The sequence below is a fragment of the Telopea speciosissima genome, chromosome 8 (assembly GCF_018873765.1).
Source record: "Telopea speciosissima isolate NSW1024214 ecotype Mountain lineage chromosome 8, Tspe_v1, whole genome shotgun sequence".
Lineage (NCBI taxonomy): Eukaryota > Viridiplantae > Streptophyta > Magnoliopsida > Proteales > Proteaceae > Telopea > Telopea speciosissima.
Genome location: NC_057923.1, coordinates 47,226,155 through 47,251,675, shown reverse-complemented (window position 1 = coordinate 47,251,675; position 25,521 = coordinate 47,226,155). Strand labels below are relative to the sequence as shown.

Here is a 25,521-nt window from a genome sequence, read left to right as displayed (position 1 = left end):
CCCCTATTCCAGTGGATGAGGGATCGTGGTGCACCAGAGATGGATGAGCCTAGAGGTAGGCCCAACTCCACCATTGCGTCCGTAACTGGTACAGATGTTGATGACTATATGTCGCAAGAGGGGGGTGCACATTCTCAGTCACAGAGAACTTTTGAGGATGCAACAGAAACTGCTCCTGATGATGATGATGATGGTGGTGGTGATGGTGATGGTAATGGTGATGGTAATGACCCTGCTGGTGGTGATGACCCTACTGGTGGTGATGCTGGCGGTAGTGGTGGTGGTGGTGGTGGTGGTACTGGTGGCATGCAGAGTGGTGGTTATTATGATGATCGTTATGAGGGAATGCACGAGCAATACCAACATGGAGTGGGAACCCAGGAGGACCCTGTGCGTTTCACAGGTGAGTCTCAGTTTACACATGCCACACAAGATCAAGACTATGGTGGCCACAGCAAAACGTACAAGAGAAGGACGGGTCGCAAACACAACCAACCTCAGTATGATGACACGAGTATGAACACCATGCTAGTAAGTTTTGGAAGCATGACTATGGATACTGGTAGTGAGCATCAGTCGTGGCAATCATATCAACCTCATCATCACTATGATTATGGCCAGCAGAGCACCGGTTCTGAATATAGTGCCTATGGTCAGTTTGGCCAGTCAACACATGCGTATGAATATCAAAGCAGTGAGTCTGGCATTGGGTCCAGCATTGGGTCTACCTTTGGGTCCACATTCCCAGTCTCATACATTCCTCAATATGACAGTAGCATAAGCAGTGGATATGAACCTTCACAGCAATGGTCTAACGCCACTGTGGAACAGCTATACCCTAGGATAGGGATTTTGGCATATGTGGATGAGAACTCTTGTATGAATGCTGTGGAGAACTATATGCAACAGTGGAGCAACAATATGTCATGGGAAGATTATGTGGGACAAATGGGGAATGAATATGTGATTCAATCTAATTTTATGTGATGATAGTTGTGACTTGTAACATTGTTAAGCTTGAGCAATTTGATGTATCATTTATTCACTTTAACATTTGTAATGCTTATTAAGTTGTTTTCTTATTAATTGAATGTTTTGTTTGAGTTCTATATACATAAATTATGTCATTAATGTATATAGTATGCTATTTTAATACGTCTTCGCCTACCAACTAAGGGTCCGATGTAAAAGTCCTATTTGGACAAAGTTTTTGCAAAATCTGATAATGCCATTGTGTTTAAATGGCCTAAAATAGGCTGTATACTGATTTTCAGACCAAAAGAGGTCTAAAACCCACCGAGATGGGCTTCCGAGTCGGGAAAAAAAAAAGTGCACAAACTCGCCGAGATCTCGGCCCAACTCGGTTTTTGGTTGGGCCGAGATGGCTCCGAGACCCGAGTTTTCGAACCTTGATTTCAGCTACATTAAGTTTGTTTAAATGTTTTTTCTTAACTGCCCAATATTCAGCCCCATAAGTCATTGCTGGTTTTATAACTAAAAAAAAGAGCGTCCAGTGCACTAGGCTCCCGCTACCGCAGGGTTTGAGAGGTGCAAATGTACGCAGCCTTACCTCCTGCTTCAATGGAGAGACTGTTTCCAAGTTTCGAACCTGCAATTAACAGGCTGCAATGGCACAACTTAATTGCTGGTTTGTATGACTGTTCTATAAAATTTCCCTTTGAGTTTTAAAGGGATACGTTGGTCAAATAACACTCCAGATGCATCCCTCCATTTCATACACCCTATTCTAATTCTTTGTACAATATAATCCTCTATTTCTCCTTTATTCATGATTGTACCTAGGTATCTAAAGTTATCACTTTGTGCTAACTGCCTATCATCAATTTTCACCACTCTTCTCTTAGTTCTTTATTATTTATTACTAAAGTTACACATCATATACTCTGTTTTTGTTGTACTTATCTTAAAACCGTTTGATTCTAAGGATAATACTCAGCTCAACTAAGCCTATTACCAACTAAATGGGGTCAGCTACATCTATCTTGTTTCACCATTTAACTCTATTTAAATAAATGTTTGTTGCCCTCCTTTCATGGTTGACAAAGGCTTTTCATGGGTCAAGACCACTACTGTTTGCCCTGTGCATCCTTGATGGTGAGCGTTACACCTTAGAGCAATTTGTAGGTGGAATAAAGGGCTTGCTCTGTCCTCTTCTTCTTCTCCTCTCTTTCTCTCTTTCTTTGGGGGAGCTTGTTTTATAAGAATTAAGAGGAATCAAGCATGTATTTATTCTATGAACTTGGGGTGGCTTTACTTTTGGACTCAGGTCTTGAGTATAGTTCTCATTGTAACAGCATAGTTGTCAAGGCGTTGCAAAGGCGTCTCCTAGGCACCACCTAGGCGTCCAGGCGGATTTTTAGGTGCCTAGCCAGCTGCCGCTTTATTGTAGGGCGCCTTACACTTAGGGCTGTAAACGGATCGGATTCGGCTCTGATACGGATACGGATTCATTTGTTTTGATATTTAAAAAAGTATTTTCATTTAGATCGATTTTAACAACATTCACACACACCAAATAAGGTTTGACCGGAACATAACTCCTTCAATATAAATCAGATTTAAGCAATCTTGGATTTGCTGGAAAGCTGGTTTTGTGCTCTACCTAATACAAAAAGTCTCATGTAAAAATAAAATCATTTGATCAATCAAATTTCTTAGAGAACAAAAACATTTCTCTAAATCGAGAGCAGGTTAATTACTTATTGGTAAGATCATATTTATTAAGAAGAGTATAAACCAAATGTGATACTAGGTATGCCTGAAAATGACCAATTCCAAGAACGTATAAACCAAATGTATGTTTTGATTGTTTCAAACTTCCACTAGCTTGCTTCGTTAGGTATGCCTGAAAATGACCAATTCCAAGAACATATAAACCAAATGTATGTTTTGATTGTTTCAAACTTCCACTAGCTTGCTTCTTCAGTTCTGCTGTCTTCTATTTCTATGTTGATTTTTGATGACTTGATGTGGCTTAATATTGATTTTTGATGACTTGATGTGATTTAATGTTGATTTTTGATGACTTGATGTGGCTTAATGTTGATTTTTGATGATATAAGGTACATATTGTAGCATACTAAATAATGTTAGAAGAGGGGAAATAAAAAATAACACTTGTGGGCTTTAGTCGCCTAGGCAACGCCTAAGCGCTTAGACACCCCTCCACCACCTTGGGTCGCCTTGCCACCTTGACAACTATGTATAACAGTTGGTCATGGATAGGACCATAGTAATTTTAGGGATGGGATAAAGTTTCACGTTGGTGATGTTCAAGTATAACTTGCTTCCTAGAGAAAATATTATTGTAGAAATTTTGGAATATATACTTAATATATTTTTATTCTGGAAACAGCCTCTCTGCAAAAGCAGGAGTACGTTATGTACGGTTGCGTACATTATTGTAGAAATTTTGGAATATATACTTATAATGTACAGCTGCATGCATTATGACCCTCCCCAGACCCCACAGTGGCGGGAGCCTCGTGCACTGGGTATGCCCTTTTATACTTCATATATTTTTATATACTGATACATAGAGTAATAAAACTTTATATGTAAACGTAGGGAAACCATTATTATGTTTATAATATGGATAACATGTTTTGTACATTTATTAAACTATTATGCTATAACATACAAGTATTCTTTCTGCATCTTTGGATTCAAGATGGGAGACAAATTTTCTTAAAAAAAAAAGCAAAGAAATTATTGATGGGTATTTTTCAAGTATTATACATGAATGAACCCTAGGTGGGACAGGTTTCTACTGTATGTATATGTAGCATGCTCCATTTTACTCCTAATATTTTACTCTTACTACCAGTGAAGAGAAGAGGGGGGGGGGGGGACCATGTATTAAAATGTATATTTGAAGGTGCTGAAAATTATTCAAATTTAGTGGAATTTCTACCTTACTAATATGCAGCATGCTCCACAATTTTGTTTGTGACTCGTCTCAGGATTGGATGTTGTGCTACATTAGTCATTTAATGAAGCTTGTTAGCATGCATTGCATTTACAGGAGTTTGAAATTGTGGCACGGCTACTTCTCTGAAAGTTCAAACAACTGGATCCTGTGTCATGCTATTTTTAGCATGCAAAATGCATCACTGACTTCCACATATATGATGACATGCTATGGTGCAACTATTAGTTTTCCTTATGTGACGCAGTTGACAAAAATTGCTACTCATGGGATTTTAAGCCCTGTTGCTTAGATCATGCCCTCATTTTGTCTATTGTTGGCTACATGTGATTGTTGTGGTTGTAGAAATATCTCCAAGTTGTTTTAGTTAAGTTCAAAATTTTCTGCATCCTGATCCTAGTGCAGGTTAGGAAATATGACAACTAATGAGACAGGTGATCTCCGTTCAGCTGGGGTAGTTCAGGTTCTTGATGTTGGTTGTGGGGTTGCCAGTTTCTCAGCTTATCTACTTCCACTGGACATTCAAACAATGTCCTTTGCTCCGAAAGATGGGCATGAGAATCAGATTCAGTTTGCCTTAGAGCGAGGAATTGGTGCAATGATTTCTGCAATAGCCACAAAGCAACTACCACTTCCCGCTAATTCATTTGAAATGGTCCACTGTTCACGGTGTCGTGTTGATTGGCATGAAAATGGTAAAATTTTCTATTCCTATATGTGATTGTGGAAAACATCTGTTTGTGTTAGTCCTGTAATTCTCAGTTTATGATTGAGTCGCATGTTGCACTTGTCATTCTAATTTTATAATGATGGAATATTTGGGGAATTGAACTTATGTCAATGAGACACAAGCCCACTCTTATTTATAATAAGATGGAGAAGTACAAGTTACAATAATACCCTTAGGACAACACATGATAAACCCTACTGGACCATTATACCCGTGTACCAAAAAATACAACACTCCCCCCCCCTCAAGTTGGTGCATAGATATCAATCATGTCCAACTTGCTAACTACTGAAATAAAGTTCTTAACAGGTAAACCCTTTGGTAAACACATCAGCTAACTGATCACCTGATGGAAAAAAAGGAGATACATATAAGACCCTGTTTGAGCTATTCCTTGATGAAGTGACGATCAATCTCCACATGCTTGGTTCAATCATGCTGAACTGGCTTGTGGGAGATGCTAATTTCTGATTTGCTATCTGAGTACAGATGCATGGGAACCTCAACTGACACTTCAAGATCCTGAAGTAATCCTCTTAGCCAAATCAACTCACAAATGCCATGGGCCATAGCCCAAAACTCTGCTTCTGCACTGGATTGAGCCACTACTGACTGCTTCTTGCTTCTCCAGGTGAACAAGTTACCACCAACATATGTACAATAACCAGAAGTAGACCTTCTATCATCAGGGCAACCAGCCCAATCGGCGTCTATGTATGACTCAATGCGAAGATGATTATTAGAGGTTATGAGAACACCTTTCCCTGGGGCAGCCTTTACATATAGCAAGATCCTGTAGACAACATCCAAATAGGATGAATATGGATCATGCATATATTGACTAACCATGCTAACATCAAAGGCAGTATCTGGTCGGGTATAAGACAAAGTGTTGTAATATGGGTTTTAGTCCCACATTGCTTAGATGTATTCTCTTCATATGATTTCAGTATTATAAATAAAGCTGGGCTGTGATCACTTTGATCAAGTTAGTATTCACGAAATTCCACATGGCATCAGAGCCAACAATATTCCGGGAATATGAGAATTAAATTTTTTTTCCTTTTTTTCTTTTTTTTCTCTCTTCTCCTTCGTGTTTCTGCCCTAAGGCCAGCCTCCTCCGCCACCGCCAGCCCTCCGCCACCACCGCCAGCCATCCGCCAGCCCTCCACCACCACCAGCCTCCCTCCGCCGGCCCTTCTTTTTTTCCTCCTCGGCCCTCCCACCCCTGCCGCCACCACCGCCAGCCCTCCCAGGGCCACCCCCCTTCTTCCGCCTCCACCGCCAGCCCCCCCACCTCTCGCCTTCCTTTCTTTTTTTCCTCGAGAGGGTCTCCCTCACCTTGCCGTTATTTTTTTTTCCACCCTTGGTGGTGAGTTGACTCCCGTCAAGGGTCCTTTTTTTCCCTCCGTATGATTTAATTATTTTTGGAGGCCTTGTTTTTTGCGATTTTTTCCAGCCATCATGCTCGACTCTTCGGAGATCACCTATGCTTCTTCTTGATCTGATGGTTCGTCGCAACGTGATTTTATTCCATTTCCTGTGAACACTATCAAGTTGAATGGAAGCAATTATCTTATGTGGTCTCGCTCCTGTTTATTTACAATTGGTTCCCGTGGCTTGTCTGGCTACATCACGGGCGCCACGATCAGGCCTACAGAGGCTGGTTTTGCAGAGGATCGTTGGATGAATTTTAATTTCTTGGTCATGTCATATTTGGTTAATTCCATGGACCAAGACATTGTTGGGTGGTACCTTCTTCTTGACTCGGCTGCGAAAATATGGAAGACAACCAAAGATACTTATTCTCAGGTTGGGAACGCTGCCCAATTCTATGAACTCCGTCAAAAAATTCATTCTACCAAACAGATGGAGTTGACACTTTCTCAGTATTACAATACCATGTGTATGATGTGGCAACTGTTGGATTTTCTGGGCGCCTTCACTGCCACCACTGATGTTAATGCCACGGCATATCACAAGTGGGAAGATGGTTTACGCGTCTTTGATTTCTTGGCAGGGCTGAATATTGAGTTTGATCATATCCGGTCAAATATTTTGAATCAGGAACCTCTCCCCACTCTTGAACAGGCCTATGCGATCCTTTCGGCTGAAGACAGTCAACGAACAGCCATGGTTCACCCAGTTACTCAGGAGAGATCGGCTCTTATTTCTGGGTCACATTCTGCCCGTGGGGGCTCTTCCCGTTCTGCTAGCACTGATCAGTCCTCGGGTGATCGACCTCCCATTAAATGCGATTACTGTGGGAAGGAATGGCATACAAAGGACCGCTGTTGGAAACTTCATGGTCGCCCTGCAGACACTCGCAGCCGTGGTAGGGGTGGTTCCAATCGGTCCAATAATTCCCGTGCTCATCAGGCAACTACTGAGGATCAGCCTGATCATTCTCTGTCACAGGTTATGGAGGATTTGCAAAATTTGCGTGATATGGTGACTCGTTTGGACTCATCTTCTTCGACATCTGTATCTCCTTCCATGGCTGCCTTGGCTCTATCTCTACCTGCTAATCCCAATACACCTTCTTCCACAGGTATTTCATTTGGTGGGAATTGCACCTCGGTCATGCCCGATTCTTGGGTAATTGACTCAGGGGCAACCGACCATATGACTGGTTCTTCCTCTTTTTATTCCACTTATTTTCCTTTATCTGGTCATAGTAAGGTTCGAGTTGCTGATGGGTCTCTTTCTCCTATCTCGGGAAAGGGATCCGTACAGTGTTCTTCATCTCTTACCCTTTCCTCTATGTTACATGTTCTGAAGTTTACTACTAATTTGCTTTCCATTAGTAGCATAACTAAGGATTTAAACTGCAAAGTAACATTTTTTCCAACCCATTGTTTATTTCAGGACTTGGAAACGGACAGTACGATTGCATGTGGTAAGGTGGTTGGAGGTCTGTACGTGCTTGACGGTTCCCGGGCAGCTTTGACATCTCAGCCTACATCTTCTGATTTTGATTCTACACTCTTTGAATTGAATAACTGGCATCGTCGTTTGGGCCAGCCACCGTTTAGTGTTTTGTCCACTTTATTTCCTAGTTTGGTGAAGAGATGTAATAAACATAATTTTTCTTGTGATGCTTGCACTTTGGCAAAGCAAACTCGAAGCATTTTTCCCATTTCTGACAATACAAGCTTGCATCCTTTTGGTTTGATACATTTTGATGTATGGGGCCCTACCCGTTGTGTGTCTAGCTCTGGATTTCGGTGGTTTGTCACTTTCATTAACTGTTTTGGTCGGACGACTTAGGTATATTTGATGCATAGTAAGAGTGACGTCTTTACCTGTTTGACTTTATTTCATAAGATGGTCGAGACACAGTTCGATGCCAAGGTCAAGATTCTTAGGTCCGATAATGGAAAGGAATACATGGACGGTGCCTTTCGGTCTTATTTGGACAGCCATGGGATCATTCACCAAACCTCTTGCGTTGACACTCCCGCTCAAAATGGGGTGGCTGAACGCAAGAACCGCCATCTTCTGGAGGTTGCTCGTTCTCTTATGTTCACTATGGCTGTTCCTCCTCACTTTTGGGGTGGTGCTGTTCTTACAGCTACATATCTTATCAATCGGCTTCCCTCCCGTGTTTTGGATGGTCGCTGCCCCTTGGATGTGCTCTGTGGGAAATCAACCTTTGTTGTGTCTCCCAAAGTCTTTGGCTGTGTAGTGTTTGCCAGGAATCATCATGTACACGGCAAATTTGATCCCAAGGGACTGCGATGCATATTTCTTGGTTATTCTGCTACCCGGAAAGGATATAAATGCTATCATCCTCCTACTAGGAAACTGTTTGTCACTATGGATGTAGTGTTCCGGGAGTCTGAAGCTTACTTTAAGCAGCCGGAACCTCTGCAGGGGGAGATTATAAGTGGTGAAGAGGTCTCGCTGATTGCTCCTCTAGACATTGAAATACCTACCATAGAGGATACCTCTATTGAATTCGAAGAAGGGGTTACTAGTCAAGAACAGGAAGTGGGACAGCTACAACAAGAAAAGATTGTGTACACTCGGGGAACTGATTTTCCTCTGGACGGCCCTCTATACAAAGAGACCACCACCACTGATCCTACTCAATCGGCATCTCCTCCTGCTCCAAGTCTTGCTCCTAGTTAGATTTCTGGTAAGCCCCCTATTGATCCCAGTCTTGATTTACCCATTGTTGTTCGGAAATCAAAGCGAAGTTGTACATTGCACCCTATTTCCAACTTTGTGCCATATAACTCACTAACTCCTACTTTACATGCATTCATAGCTTCTTTATCCTCTGTTTCCGTCCCTAACAACTGGCAGGAGGCTATAGCCAAACAGAAATGGATGGATGAGATGAATGAAGAGATGCATGCCCTTGAAAAAAATCAGACCTAGGATTTGGTGAGTCCTCCACCTGGAAAAAGACCTGTTGGTTGCAAATGGGTCTTTGTAGTGAAGCACAAGGCTGATGGCTCAGTGGAGAGATACAAGGCGAGGCTTGTTGTCAAAGGGTTTACTCAAACCCAAGGTATTGACTACCAAGAGACCTTTGCTCCTGTAGCAAAGATGAATACTGTACGGGTTATTATCTCTTGTGCTGTGAATCGCGGATGGGAACTCCAGCAACTTGATGTGAAGAATGCCTTCTTGCATAGAGATCTAGAAGAAGATGTCTACATGGAGATACCTCCTGGTTTTACTTCTTCAAAAACTCAGGGAAAGGTATGTAAGCTGAAGAAGGCCCTATATGGTCTGAAACAATCACCTAGGGCTTGGTTTGGCCGGTTCCATAAGGCTATGATTGCTTATGGATACAAGCAGAGCAATGCTAATCATACATTGTTTGTGAAGAAGGTAGGACAGCAAGTGACAATGCTGATTGTCTATGTTGATGATATAGTGATCACAGGCAGTGATGCACAAGAAATACAGAAGTTGAAGGCTTATTTGGGCACCGAGTTTGAAGTCAATGAATTGGGTAGATTAAGGTATTTCTTAGGGATTGAGGTTGCCTATTCAGCTAAGGGCATATCTCTCTCTCAAAGGAAATATACCTTAGATTTGTTACAAGAGACAGGGATGCTTGGGTGTAAACCAGCAAATACCCCCCTTGAGGCCAACACACATTTGAAGAGTAAGAACAGCGACCCGGTGGACAAGGGCAGTTATCAGAGGTTAGTTTGCCGATTGATCTACCTCTCACATACTCGGCCGGATATCACATTTGCTGTAAGCCTTGTTAGTCATTACATGCATGATCCTCACTCTTCTCACTTGGAAGCAGCCTATAGAATTCTCCGTTACCTTAAATCATCTCCTGGAAAAGGAATCTTGTTCTCTCCTCATAGCCACCTCCGGATAGAAGCATACACTGATGCAAATTGGGCTAGCAGTCCTGATGATAGGAAATCCACATCTGGGTATTGCACATTTGTTGGAGGAAACCTAACTACTTGGAGAAGCAAAAAACAAGTTGTTGTGGCTCGATCTAGTGTTGAAGCTGAGTTCTGAGCTATGGCCTAGGGTATTTGTGAACTTCTTTGGCTCAAGGGGCTGCTTTAAGATTTGGGGATGGTTACTGATCTTCCTATGTGACTCTACTGTGATAGCAAGTCCGCAATCAACATTGCACACAATCCGGTTCAACATGATCGTACCAAACATGTTGAGATTGACCGGCATTTTATCAAAGAAAAGTTGGAACAAGGGATAATATGTATCCCATTTATTCAGTCTAGTGATCAGTTGGCTGATATCTTCACCAAAGGAATCAGTCCTAAGTTATTGTTTCCTATAATTAGCAAGTTGGACATGTTTGATATGTATGCACCAACTTGAGGGGGAGTGTTGTAATATGGGTTTTAGTCCCACATTGCTTAGATGTATTCTCTTCATATGATTTCAGTATTATAAATAAAGCTGGGTTGTGATCACTTTGATCAAGCCAGTATTCACGGAATTCCACAAATAGATAAGTCTCCCATCCAGACTTTGATAGTTGCACTTTTTAACTGGTTCACTCTCCTTACTGCGAAGGTGAGAATTAGTCTCCACAGGGGTGTCAGCAGGCTTATAACTCAGCATTCCTGTTTCTGTCAGGAGATCAACAGTATATTTCCTTTGTGATAGGGAAATGCCTTTATCAAAATATGCAACTTCTATGCCCAAGAAGTACCTTAAGTTTCCTAGGTCTTTAGTCTCATACTTCTGACGTAGGAATTTTTTCAAGGACAACAATTCCTCCATACTGCTTCCAGTGATGACAATGTCATCAACATAGACAATCAAGGTAGTGATATGGGAAGAGGTTCTCTTAATGAAGAGGGTGTGATCGGCATTGCTTTGCTTGTAACCGATAGACACCATGGCCTTATGAAACCGACCAAACCAGGCCCTGGGTAATTGTTTTAAGCCATACAATGCTCGCTTGAGTTTACAAACTCTCCCTTGAGTCTTTTGAGAAGCAAAACCTGGTGGAATTTCCATATACATTTCTTCTTCAAGCTCTCCATGCAGAAAAGCATTCTTGACATCTGGCTGTTGAAGGTCCCATCCTTGATTCACAACACAAGATAATATCACCCCAACGGTATTCATTTTGCCTACCGGTGCAAAAGTTTCCTGGTAGTCAATACCGAAGTCTGAGTGAATCCTCTAGCAACCAACCTTGCTTTATACCTATCCATAGTCCCATCAACCTTGTGCTTCACCACAAACACCCATTTACACCCTACAACTCTCTTTCCTAAAGGAAGTTGCACCAATTCCCACGTGTTATTCTTGCTAAGGGCTCTCATTTCTTCAATCATTTTCTCTTTCCATAGTGCATTAGCCAGTGCTTCCTACCAGTTGTTAGGAACAAAAACAAACGATAGGGAAGACACAAAAGCATGGAAGAAAGGAGAATGGGAGTCATAGGATACCACAGTAGAGATGGGATGCTAAGTACACATTCTTTTCCCTTTTCTAGTTGCAATTGATAAATCTAGAGTTGGGTCACTAAAAGGAAGAGACTTACCAGACAAATGTGGAGCACATGTAGGACTTGACTCTGGGAGCGACGATTGGTGAGAAGGGATGGTTGTGATCTTAACGTCTTGCTCCTTGTTTTTCCTCTTTCGAGATCGAACAGACACCTTTAAAGGAGACATAAGAGGTGTTGTTGCTTGCTCCCCCTGGACAATAGTGGGCTGAGGTGGAGAACAAGGTGGTTCCTCCTGAACCGTGGGCTGCAGTTGTTCCTGCCCTGTTACACCATCTTCAATTTCTATATCATCTTCCGTCATGGGCAGATCCATAGGTGTAATCATGAAAGGCACTTCTTCACTTGGTCCAAACTCCCCCTGAAGAGGTGCAGGAGATGAATAATATGGAACTGTTTCTTGAAAGACGACACCCATGATAACAAATAGCTTGCGCAAAGGAGGGTGGTAACATTTATAACCATTCTGAGTGGCAGAGTAGCCTAAGAAAATGTAGCGAAGCCCTCTGGGATCTAGCTTGCCTTGCACATGATGATTGCGTGCAAAAGTGACACAGTTAAACACCTTTGGGGGAACAATATAAGTAGAGGAACCCATGAGAAGATCCAATGGACAACGTCCATCAAGCATGCGAGAGGGCATCCGGTTAATCAAGTAAGCAGCCAAAAGAACCGAATCACCCCAAAACCAGGGAGGAACAGACATGGCAAACAGCAAGGAACGAGCCACTTCCAATAGATGACGATTCTTACTTTTAGCAACCCCATTCTGAGCTGGTGTGTCAACATAGCTGGTGTGGTGGATAATACCATGCTCACTTAGATAAGATTGGAGATCGCCCACCATGTATTCACGCCCATTATCAGTTCGGAGAATCTTTATCTTTGCATCAAACTGAGTATGCACCATCTTATGGAAGGACTTAAAGCAGTGAGACACATCACTTTTCTGATGAATTAGGTAGATCCAAGTAGTGCTACTAAAACAATCGATAAAATATGGGTCCAAGGGTGGGGAATCAGAATGAGCCACACCAAACGGAAATAAACTTCTATTATTAGAATTGGGATAAGTATGTCTAGTCTGCTTTGCCTAAGTACAAGCATCACAAACAAAACTATTGGGATTACATTGCTTAAATTGTTATAATATGGGTCCAAGGGTAAATCTGTCCTAGGGGTATTTTTGTCCTTGTACCTATTCTAGAATGTTCCCTGTTATATTATAAATAAAGGCTGGGCTATGATCACATTGATCAAGCCAGTTTTTACGGAATTCCACATGGTATCAGAGCCAAAAATATTCTGGGGATATGGGAAGTAAAATTTTTTCGATTTTTTTCTCTCTTCTTCCTTTTCTTTTTCGGCATTCTGCCCTAAAACCACCCACTGCCAGCCCCTCCACCACTTCCGCCAGCCACCGACAACCATGGGATCGATTATTTTAGCCGGACGACTTGGGTATATTTGATGCATAGCAAGAGTGATGTGTTCAACTGTTTTATGTTCTTCCACAAAATGGTCCAGACGCAGTTTGATGCCAAGGTGAAGATTCTTCGCTTAGATAATGGCAAGGAATATATGTATGGTGCTTTCCGTTCCTATTTGGACAGCCATGGGATCATACACCAGACTTCTTGTGTTGACACTCCGCTCAAAATGGAGTAGCTGAACGCAAGAACAGACATCTACTGGAGGTAGCTCATTCCCTTATGTTCACCATGTCTGTCCCTCCTCGTTTCTGGGGTGATGCCGTGCTTACAGATACTTACCTCATAAATCGACTTCCATCTCGTGTCTTGGGTGGCCGCTGTCCCTTGGATATGTTGGTTGGAAAATCCACTTTTGTGGTGCCCCCAAGAGTGTTTGGTTGTGTTGTGTTTGCACGAAATCACCACGTCCATGGTAAGCTTGATACCAGAGGATTACGGTGCATTTTTCTTGGTTACTCATTGACTCAGAAGGGCTATAAATGCTACCATCCTCCTACTAGAAAGGTGTTGGTCACCATGGATGTTGTCTTTCGGGAGTCGGAGGCTTACTTTCCACCGCCGGTACCTCTGCAGGGGGAGACTCAAAGTAATAAAGAGGTCCCGCTGATTGCTCCTTTAGATGTTGAGATACCAACCATTGAAGATGTTTCTATTGAACTAGAGGATGAAGTTACAAGTCAAGAACAAGAAATGGGACAAATTGAGCAACAGGTGCAGGGGGAGAGACTTGTGAAGCAGAAATACACTCGGGGGACTGATTTTCCTACAGATGGCCCTCAGTACAAAGAGAAAGAAACCACCACCGCTGCACCACCTATGCAATCGGCATTTGTTCCTACTCCAAATCTTGCTCCTAGTCATACTTCTGGTAATCCCCTTCTTGATCCTAGTCTTGATTTACCCATTGCTGTTTGCAAACAAAAAAGAAGTTGCACTCAGCATCCTATCTCAAACTTTGTGTCCTACAACTCTCTAACTCTTGCCTTTCATGCTTTCATATCCTCTTTGTCCTCTTTCTCTATCCCTAACACTTGGCAGGAAGCAATAGCCGAACCAAAATGGAAGAAGGCAATGGATGAAGAAATGCTTGCCCTTGCGAAAAATCAGACCTGGGATTTGGTAAGTCCTCCACATGGGAAGAGGCCTATTGGTTGTAAATGGGTCTTTGTTGTGAAGCACAAGGCTGATGGTTCTGTGGAGAGATACAAGGCTATATTGGTCGCTAAAGGGTTCACTCAAACCCAAGGAATCGATTATCAAGAGACTTTTGCTCCTGTAGCGAAGATGAATATTGTACGGGTCATCATTTCTTGTGCTGTAAATCAAGGATGGGAACTCCAACAATTCGATGTGAAGAATGCCTTCCTGCATGGAGACTTGGAAGATGTCTACATGGAGATACCCCCGGGTTTTACCTCTTCAGAGACTCGGGGGAAAGTGTGCAACTTGAAGAAGGCCCTGTATGGTCTGAAGTAGTCCCCAAGGGCTTGGTTTGGCCGATTCCACGAGGTTATGATCGCGTATGGGTATAAGCAGAGTAATGTAGACCACACATTGTTTGTTAAGAGAATGGGACAGCAAGTTACCCTTTTGATTGTCTATGTTGATGACATAGTAATCACAGGCAGTGATGCACATGAGATTCAGAAGCTGAAAGCTTATTTGGGCACGGAGTTTGAAGTCAAAGATTTGGGCAAATTGAGGTACTTCCTAGGGATTGAGGTTGCCTATTCAGCTAAGGGCATATCTCTCTCTCAAAGGAAATATACCTTGGATTTATTGAAAGAAATAGGGATGCTTGGGTGTAAACCAGCAGATACCCCTCTGGAGCCCAACACACATTTGAAGAGTAAGGAAGGTGAGCCAGTGGACAAAGGCAGCTATCAGAGGTTAGTGGGTTGATTGATTTACCTCTCACATACCCAGCCAGACATCACATTTGCTGTAAGCCTTGTCAGCCAATACATGCATGATCCTCACTCTTCTCACTTGGAAGCAACTTACAAAATTCTCCGTTACCTCAAGTCAGCTCCGGGGAAAGGAGTATTGTTCTCTCCACACAGCCATCTCCGGATAGAAGCGTACACTAATGCAGATTGGGCTGGTAGTCCTGATGATAGGAAGTCCACATCTGGATATTGCACATTTGTTGGAGGTAACTTAACTACTTGGAGAAACAAAAAGCAAGCTGTTGTGGCTCGATCTAGTGCTGAAGCTGAATTCCGAGCTATGGCACATGGTATTTATGAGCTTCTTTGGCTCAAAGGGCATCTTCAAGATTTGGGGATGAGTACTGATCTTCCTATGCGACTCTACTGTGACAGCAAGTCAGCAATCAGCATTGCTCACAACCCGGTCCAACATGATCGGACCAAACATGTTGAGATTGACCGGCACTTCATCAAAGAGAAGCTGAAACAAGGAATTATTTGTATTCCATTTATTCAGTCTAGTGAACAGTTGGTTGATATCCTTACCAAAGGAATCGGTACAAAATTGTTTTTTCCTATTGTTAGCAAGTTGGGCATGTTTGATATGTATGCAACAACTTAAGGGGGAGTGTTGTAATATGGGTCCAAGGGTAAATCTGTCCTAGGGGTATTTTTGTCCTTGTACCTATTCTAGAATGTTCCCTATTATATTATAAATAAAGGCTGGGTTATGATCACATTGATCAAGCTAGTATTCACGGAATTCCACATAAATAAAGCTGGAAAAACTTACATAAAGTCCCTAAAGGGGGATGACCAACCAACGATGCCACTGATGAAGATCGGATAAAGCTTGTGTAGAATCCTCAGGAATAGATGTGACATTTGATGTTGAAGGAGAGCCCTCAAGCAAATATAGACCACCATCCATCCTACCACAACCAATCGTACTGTCCGTTGCCAAGTCCTGGAAAACACAATGGGATGGAAAAAAAGTTACTTTACAATTTAAGTCCCTAATAAGGCTGCTAATGGTAACAAGTTAGTTGAAAAATTAGGGACATGTAAAATAGAGGAAAAAGAAAGGGTAGGAAAACAGTGAATGGATCCTTTTTCCTAAAATAGAGGATAGGGAACCATCAGCTATACGAACCCGACCATTACCTGACAATGGAGAATAGTAGGAAAAAAGAGAAGGTGATCCAGTCATATGATCGATGGCCCCTGAGTCAATTATCCAGGGAATAGAACAATGGCCACCAAAAGATATACCTGAAGATGAAGATGAGTCATGGGTCTGAGGGAGAACAGTAGTAGAGGCAGCACTGGAATTAGGAGAGGGCCTTGAAGAAGATGTTTCAAGCCTGGTCATCAAACGACGAAGGTAGTGAAGCTCATCAGAAGAGAGAGGTGCATTACTGGATGTATCATCAGTAGTAGTGTGAATGTGTGATGGGTAGCAGCACTAGGCGATCGACCCTAACCACACCCACGAGAAAGAGGGGGCCGGCCATGAAGTTTCCAACAACTATCCTTTGTATGACGCTCTTTCCCACAATAGTCGCACTTTACAATTGGCTTCTCAGAGGGTAAACCATCAGTCCCATGGGCAGAAGAGCCCTGGGTAGGTACTCCACGGGAAGGAATACTGGGAATAGTGTATAACGCAAATCGCTCCATCGGTACAGAGTGCACCATGGCAGTACGACGACTATCCTTTGAGCCGACCAGGGCATAGGCTTCCTCAAGAGTAGGAAAGGAATCACGATTGAGAACATGTGTCCTGATTTGATCAAACTCCATATTCAGCCCTGCTAGAAAATCATAGACTTGGAGTTTATCCTCCCATTTGTGAAAGCGATTGTATCAATCTCACAGGTAGCAGTGAATCTCCCATAATAGTCCAATGTTTGCCAGTAACCACGAAGGGTATTGAAATATTTGGAGAGAGAGAGAGATCCTTCTGTTGGAGATTGTGAATTTTTTTCCGGATTTCATAACATTGTGCTGTTAAGAATAGTTGTAAGGGGTATATATGTACATAACCCCTCTTTTATGTATTCTTTGTGTCATTTGTATGAGGCCAAGGGCCTGTGTGTAATTATATATTCTTTTCAATATAAGCATGTTAGTCTCTTGTTTTGAGATATAACACACCAAACCAAAACCGTGGCTGCTCTCTTGAAATTTCTTCTCTTCTTCTTCTTCCACTCTAAAAGCTAACATGGTATCAGAGCATTGATCCTGCTGTTTGCAAGTGTTTGAAGGAAGTTTGGAGTGTGAAGAAGGGTTTCATTCACTGTTTTTTCTTTTGTCAAGGACTTTGGTTAGGTCATCTTCTCCACTTGTTTCTCTCTCGTTTGGAATCCAAATGGAGTGCTTCTTGGTGCTCTAGTTTCGTTTGGGGGTCCTCTTTGATCTCCTTTGCGTCTCTTTAACCTTCTGCAAACACCCATTCATTCCCATTGCATCTTGGTTGGGCTGTTCTGCCCAGAATTTCCGCCAGCTAGAGCCCTTGTTTGGCACCTGCTCTTCAATAGAGCTTTGTTTGGCCATTTTTTATGGTCCATTTGCATCGTTTTTGGGTAAGGAGCATTACTCATCTTTACTCCGCTGCTATTTGAGTATTTTCTGAAATTCTACAAGTGTTTCAAGCCTTTTTTGGCTATTATTTGCCCTGTTTTTGTGCCTACTGTTTTGAGACAAACCTGTTTGCTTGAAGTGCTGCTGCTTCCTCCTTTTAAGTGGCTGATTTGAGATCAAATATGGGTGAGAGAAATGTTGAAACACCCTTACCCCTTGTGGAAACAGCTCCTTCTCTGCATTCTTCCTTTGAGAGCCCCAATATCCAACTTCCTATTGCCAAGCTTGAGAACCACAACTATTTGGATTGGTCCCGATCCATAAAATAGATTCTTCGATGTAGGGGGAAGATGGGGTACATAAATGGTAGCATCAAGGCCCCTCTTCCTATCGAGCAAGGGTACTCCAAATGGGACACTGAGAATTCTCTTGTGATGGCTTGGCTTCTTTTCTCAATGAAGCCTGAGATTGGAAGAAGGTTTATGGGCAAGGAGACTGCCAAAGACATTTGGGACAGTGTGGCCCGTATCTTTGATCGGGTTAGGGACTCTACAAAGGTGTACCAACTTCTCCAATAGATTGTTAGCCTGCGCCAGGGCGATAGAAGCATCTTTGAGTACTATAGTCTTGTTGTGGGCCTGTGGGAGGAGTATGATCACTATAGAGATCTTCAGTTGTGTCTTGATGATGAGGTCAAGGTGCACCAGTTGTTTGAGAAAGAGAAGGTCTTTGAGCCTCTTCGGGTACAAATCCTTGGCCGACCAAGTCTTCACTCACTGGAGGAGGTATGTGGATATCTACAGAGTGAGGAGACTCGTAGGGGTGCCATGGGGACTACTCCCACTGTTGAGCGCTCTGCTCTTGTTTCTTCCACCCCTCAGGACTCCACTAAAGGAGCTGATAAGGGGGCTGCTAAGGGAGCTGTGAAGGGCCGATTCTTATGTGACCATTGTGGCAAATCTGGGCATACGAAGGATTTTTGCTTGGATCTCCATGGGAAGCCCCCTCCTAGTTCCTCTGGGGGACTGAAGGGACAGCGGAAGAAGGGGCCTAAGGCTCATGTTGGAGTCATTGAATCTGATCCGTCCTCTCTTTCCAAAGAAGACATTGCTGCATTTCGCCGGATTGTGGCCCACCTGGATGGTTCCTCTGCTACTCCTTCTTCCACTGCACTACAGGCCTCTTCCTCCTCCGGCACCACACCTTGGGTCATTGATTCAGGTGCCACGGATCATATGACTAGTAGGTCTCAGCTGTATAATTCCTATTCTGTTTGTTCTGGGAAAGATAAGGTAAAAATTGTTGATGGTTCCTTCTCTTCCATTTCTGGTAAGGGAGATATTCAGGTTACACCACTTTTACCCTTGAAGTCTGTCTTTCATGTTCCCAACTTTGCCACTAACCTTCTTTCAGTTAGCCAATTGACTAAATCTTTGAACTGCTTTGTCACCTTCTTTCCTACCCATTGTCCTTTTCAGGATTTGGTGACGAGGAGGGTGATTGGCAGTGGTCGTGAAACTAACGGCTTGTATGTTTTGGAGACTAGTGCTTCCCCTGTTGTGCAAGCCCAGTCCTATGTTTGTGGGCAAGAAGATGGACGTACTCAGGAGGATATTTTGCTTTGGCATCGTCGTTTGGGGCACCCTTCTTTTTCTGTTATGAGGAAACTGTTGCCACATTTATTTACTTCTTTTCCTGTCAACCATGTTTTTCATTGTGAACTTTGTCTGTTTGCTAAAAGTTGTAAAACAGTTTATGCATCTAATGGTAATAGATCTACTTCACCTTTTCATCTTATCCATTTTGATGTTTGGGGGCCTTCCCCTGTTACCTCTTTGCGTGGCTTCCGCTACTTTGTTTCTTTCATTGATGACTATTCTTGGGTTACTTGGGTTTACCTTTTGAAACACAAGAGTGATGTCTATGTTGCATTTAAAATTTTTATGAGTTAGTGTATACCCAATTTCAAACTCAGATCCAAATTGTTCGTTCTGACAAAGGTGGGGAGTATATGTATAGTGGTTTGGAAACCTTTTTTTCTGACCATGGCATTATTCATCAGTTGGCCTGTGTTGATACCCCACAACAAAATGAGGTGGCTGAAAGAAAAAATCGCCATCTCCTTGAAGTGGCTAGATCCCTTTGGTTTACCATGCATGTTCCAAAAACCTTTTGGTCTAATGCTCTACTCACTGCTGTCTTTCTTATTAATCACATGCCGTCTAGTGTCTTGAACTTTAAGGTTCCTCTTAATGTCTTACCCTCATGGTCTTCTTCCTTTTCTCTTCCTCCAAGGGTGTTTGGCTGTATTTGCTATGTACATATTAGCAAATCTGCCCGCACTAAATTGGATCCTAAGGCTTTAAAGTGCATCTTTCTTAGGTATTCCTCCACCTCCAAAGGGTATAAATGCTATCATCCTCCTACTTGTCGGTGGCTTCTCTCCAAAGATGTCCATTTCTTTGAAACCATACCGTATTTTCAGTCACCTCTTCAGGGGGAGTGTTCATCTCTTGGTGGTGGTGTTGAGGGTGAAGAGGTTCCCGAGTTTGTTTCATTTGCTTTCTCCTCTCTTGTCCCTATTTCCCCTTTTCAGATTGACAAGGGAAAGAAAAATTCTGTCGATACTGTCGTTGAGGGGGAACCTTCTGTGGATACTGTTGTTGAGGGGGAGCCTCCTAGTGCACAGGTGAACAGAGAACAGGGGGAGCTACTGGTGTATACGAAGGACAGGATAAATCCTTCTTTATGGCTTCCTATAAAGAAGACCTGCCAAAATCCTTCTTCGTCTCCTCATCCTGAGCCTCCATCCATCGAGACAGGTATACCTTCCTCTACTCCTACATCCTCAGACTTAGATCTTCCTATTGCTCACCGCAAGGGAACTCGGGCATGTACTAATCCCATTGCCAAGTTTGTTTCCTATGATTCTATCTCCCTTACAGGTATAGCCTTCACTGTAGCTATCTCATCCATATCTATTCCCAAGAATGTAGCAGAGGTTATGGCAGATCCAAAATGGAGAGAAGCAATGAACTCAAAGATGTTGGCTCTTGAGAAGAATCACACTTGGGACCTTGTTGAACTCCCTAAAGGGAGAATCCCTGTTGGATGCAGATGGGTATTCACAGTCAAGTTCAAGTCTGATGGTACTGTGGAGAGGTATAAGGCAAGACTTGTCACCAAGGGTTATACACAGGTGTATGGCATTGACTATCAGGAAACCTTTGCTCCGGTGGCCAAGCATAACTTCATTCGTGTACTTCTCTCAATGGCTGCATATCTTGATTGGCCATTGTACCAGCTTGATGTAAAGAATGCATTCTTATATGGTGACCTAGAAGAAGAGGTATATATGTACTCTCCTCCTGGGTTCAAGCAACCTGGTGACAATGGGAAAGTGTGTCGTCTTAGGAAGGCTCTCTATGGACTCAAATAGTCTCCTAAGGCTTGGTTTGAGAGGTTCAGACAAGCCCTCCTGCAAAATGGATATACTCAAAGTCAAGCTGATCACACATTGTTTATACAAAGGAAGGGCAGCACTACTACGGCTCTCATTGTTTATGTTGATGACATTGTGGTCACGAGAAAAAGTGAAGCTGAAATCTCAAATTTGAAGCTCTATTTGGCTCGGCAGTTTGAGATCAAAGATCTCGGTCCATTGAAGTATTTTCTGGGGATTGAAGTTTCAAGATCCAAGCAAGGGATCAATGTTTGCCAAAGGAAGTTTGTTCTTGATCTACTTACAGAGACAGGCTACTTAGGATGCAAACCAATCTCCTCCCTTATTGAGCAGAACCATAAACTAGGGGAAGATTGTGGTGAACCTCTTGTGGATGCTGAAAAGTATTAGAGATTAGTAGGTAAGCTAATCTATCTCTCCCTCACCCGGCCTGACATCACCTACGCTGTTGGAGTGGTGAGCCAGTTTATGCATGCACCCAAGATGGGACATCTTGATACAGTTTACAGGACCCTCAGGTATTTGAAGTCATGCCCTGGAAAAGGCCTTCTCTTCTCTAGGAATGGTCACTTGAGAATTGAAGTATATACAGATGCTGATTGGGCCGGGTCTATTTCTGATAGAAGATCCACCTTTGGATACTGTACCTTTGTTGGGGGAAATTTAGTCACCTGGAGAAGTAAGAAGCAACCTGTGGTAGCTAGGTCAAGTGCTGAAGCAGAGTTTAGAGCCATGGCTCATGGTGTGTGTGAAATCTTGTGGTTGAAGAAACTTGTTCAAGAATTGGGATTTGATACGACTGAACCTATGAGTCTATATTGCGATAACAAGGCAGCCATAAGTATTGTTCACAACCCAGTTCAACATGACAGGACAAAGCATGTTGAGGTTGACAGACACTTCATTAAGGAGAAGATAGACTCTAAGACTATTTGTACTCCTTTTGTGACGACAAATGAACAAGTGGCAGACATCTTCACCAAAGGACTTAGCTCTCATCACTTTAATTTTATGTTAGACAAGCTGGGTATGTATGACATATGCCACCCAGCTTGAGGGGGAGTGTTAAGAATAGTTGTAAGGGGTATATATGTACATAACCCCTCTTTTATGTATTCTTTGTGTCATTTGTATGAGGCCAAGGGCCTGTGTATAATTATATATTCTTTTCAATATAAGCATGTTAGTCTCTTGGTTTGAGATATAACACACCAAACCAAAACCGTGGCTGTTCTCTTGAAATTTCTTCTCTTCTTCTTCTTCCACTCTAAAAGCTAACATGTGCATCGTTACCGACTTGGGAATAGAGATTCTTGGCAGCCTTCCAGATGTCAGCAGCCGATTCAAGAAGAAGAAAGCTCTGGGCAATGGAAGAGTCAATAGATCCAAGAAGATAAGACATAACCAAACACTAATCGGTCTCCCATTTAATCTGAGCAGAACCAGCAGCAGTAGGCTTCACAGAGGCTCCAGAAAGATGACCAGAAAGACCACGGAAACCCACAGCAAGAGAGCAGGATCTCAAGTTCTCAACCACATCAGGTAATTACTGACGTCAAGTTTGACAGAATTTGAAGGGAACGAAGGAAAGTCACGTTCACGTGATGGTGGGGCAAGTCCTTCATGTCCGTAGATGCAGTTGATTCATCCGACATGGCTGCTAATTGCAAAAAAACAGGGAAAAATACTCACCACATTCACCTTTCAAAAAAGGTTTTAGTTCATGGAAAGAAGAGAGAATCCTTTGGTGGGAAAAAATATCACCACCAAGGGAGAAACTAGAAACAAGAAGAGGTGGGGAGAGGAAAAGTCTCGCAGGAAGAAAGGAAGGCGGAAGAGAGGTGGTTGGCAGTGAGAAAACTGAGAGAGAGAGAGAGAGAGAGAAAGGCGGAAGGTGGGTGGCGGTGGTGTGTGAAGCCAAGAGAGAGAGGGTTGAGGTGGTGAGTGGTGGAAGTTCTAGGGCCAAGAGAGAGAGAGAGTGAAAAGTGGCGGCAGATTTAGGGTTTCATGTAGAGCGCAAATCCCGAGGTCGATTCTCTTCTCCTAGCTCTGATAACATGATGGAATATTTGGGGAATTGAACTTATGTCAATGAGACACAAGCCCACTCTTATTTATAATAAAGATGGAGAAGTACAAGTTACAATAATACCCTTAGGGCAACACATGATAAACCCTTCTGGACCATTATACCCTTGTACCCAAACATACAACATATAACTTTTTAGATTAAGACCAAAGTGGTGGTGAACATGCTAGAATATCATGTTGGACTAATTCGTTGTATCAAATGATAACATTGATTATTAAAGCACCACCATTTTTGTAGTGATGGTAAAAAACTGCAACTGTATCACTAAATAAAAATCATTTAATATATACTTCTGTATGGAGGCTCAACAATCTAGTCTGGACCATAATTGTGGTTCTTCATATGAGGCTCCAATCCATATCTTGAATAATAACTTCTGTATTATTAGTTATTACCTTTCTATCATATGGCCATTGAAACTGAAGCCCATCCATTTTATCCATGCCATATGCTTTGTTGCTGCAGAATATAATGAGTGCAACTACCTTACAATAGCTTGGCAATAAGCTGACACACTGAAGTGCATTGTATATTTGTATGGATTGGTCAGGTGGTGATAGTAGGGATGTACGGAGGAAAAGGTGATAAGTCGATTCCCCACTCCCCTCCCACATAACAAACCAATTTATTAGCCTCATACTGTGCTTGTTCAGAGTTTCAATTGTAAGGTCTCTACCCAATCCGACTGTCCATTTAAATCCTTTTACCTGTGGAGAAACAACGCAACTTAATTCAACTCAACTCAACTTAACTCAACTAAGCCATACCCAACTAAATGAGGTTGGCTACGTGAAGCCTGTTTCGATATTAATCTCTATTCAAAGCCATATCTGTTGTCAAGCCTAATCCATGCTGTTTTTTCTCACTTCTCCCAAAGTCATTTTAAAGCCTACCCAAAGCCTACCCCTTGCTCTTTTAGCACAGCTCTAATCTGAATCAGATCACTTCTCCTTACCGGTGCATTTAAATATCTTTGTTATGTGACCACGCCACCTCAAACAACTTATCTCAATTATTGTATATTGGAGCTACTTTTAACTCTAATGTGTTCATTTCTTATTTTATATTTTCTAATTATCAGCCATCCATCTCAACATCCTCTTCTTAGCTACAATAACTTTATTTATGTGTTTTTTTACCTCTCAACATTCAGCTCCATATGTCAATGTTAGTTTTATAGCTTTCCTATAAAATTTTCCTTTCTGTTTAGATGAGTGCATTGATCACACAACACTCTAGAAACACCTAACCACTTCATCCACCCTGGTTTAATTATGTGTCACATCATCATCAATTTCTCATTCTTTATTTCTGATTGAATCACTTTGAGATATCTCCTTATTACCAATTCTAATCACTCCACTTTCAGTCTGTAGTTGTCATGCTGTCGCCTGGGCATCTAGGCGCCCTTTGCTGGATGGTGCCTTGGTCACCTAACGCACTGCCTAGGCATCTTGTTGGTGTTGCCTTGACGTCCAGGCCCCCTCCAACACCTTGGGTCGCCTAGACGTCGTGATTACTTTGTTTCAGTCCCTTTTTTACTAAAATTACACTATATATATTCTATTTTTGTATGGATTATCTTAGAATCTTTTTTTTTTCCAAAGCATTTCTCCATAATTCTAGTTTTACTTTTGTCTATGCTTTTGATTCATAATCATATACTCCAAACCCTTGAGAGTTGTAAACATATTTGACCAGAGGGGATCCTCAATATTGCATATTGAAGAGGTTCAAATTGCAAGAAGCTAAGAGAGGGCAGAATAGGGATACAGGTCTAGGAATTGAAATCAATGATTAAAATTGATCAAACTGTGAAGTCAGAATTAAGTCTGCTACAAGGAAATTAAAATAGAATTGAAACTTGGGAAGAACTAGGAGGCTTGGAAGGGAGAAAATTGAACTTCGGAATCCAGTCAAGTGGGGTTCCTGTAACTCCAAAGGATGGAAGACATCAGGGTTCGATGGGGGGGTATCTGAGGGTTTTGGCCGGAAGAGAATATGGAGGTAAGTTTGGTAGTATTTGGGTTCTGTAAGTAGGGTTTATGGATAGAGTTTAGCATGGTATGGTATAAGGGGATGATGGGTGAAGTTTTAGGGCAAACGGGGTTGAATTGAAAGAAATATGAAAAGTCTCATGTTGGTGGAAATCAGACCAAAAAAAGGTATTCACACTCAGTGGAATGGGGCTGGAATTGACCTGAAGAAGATGGCTTTTAGGAATGATCTGATCTGTTAGCAGTAAGGTTTCATAGCAAACTGTAGAAACTGAAAGATTCAATCACGGTTGAATTGACACCAATATAC

The 25,521-nt window shown here is 42.3% G+C and overlaps 1 protein-coding gene across 1 annotated transcript in view; it reads left to right on the top strand.

The window, feature by feature from the left end:
* The window catches only part of LOC122671809 (probable methyltransferase PMT6), a 79,628-nt gene that overhangs the window by 42,743 nt on the left and 11,364 nt on the right, over window positions 1-25,521 (top strand). Inside the window, exon 3 of the mRNA XM_043869256.1 lies at window positions 4,355-4,644. Coding sequence (XP_043725191.1) covers window positions 4,355-4,644 — 290 coding nt within the window. The remainder of the gene's footprint in view (window positions 1-4,354; window positions 4,645-25,521) is intronic.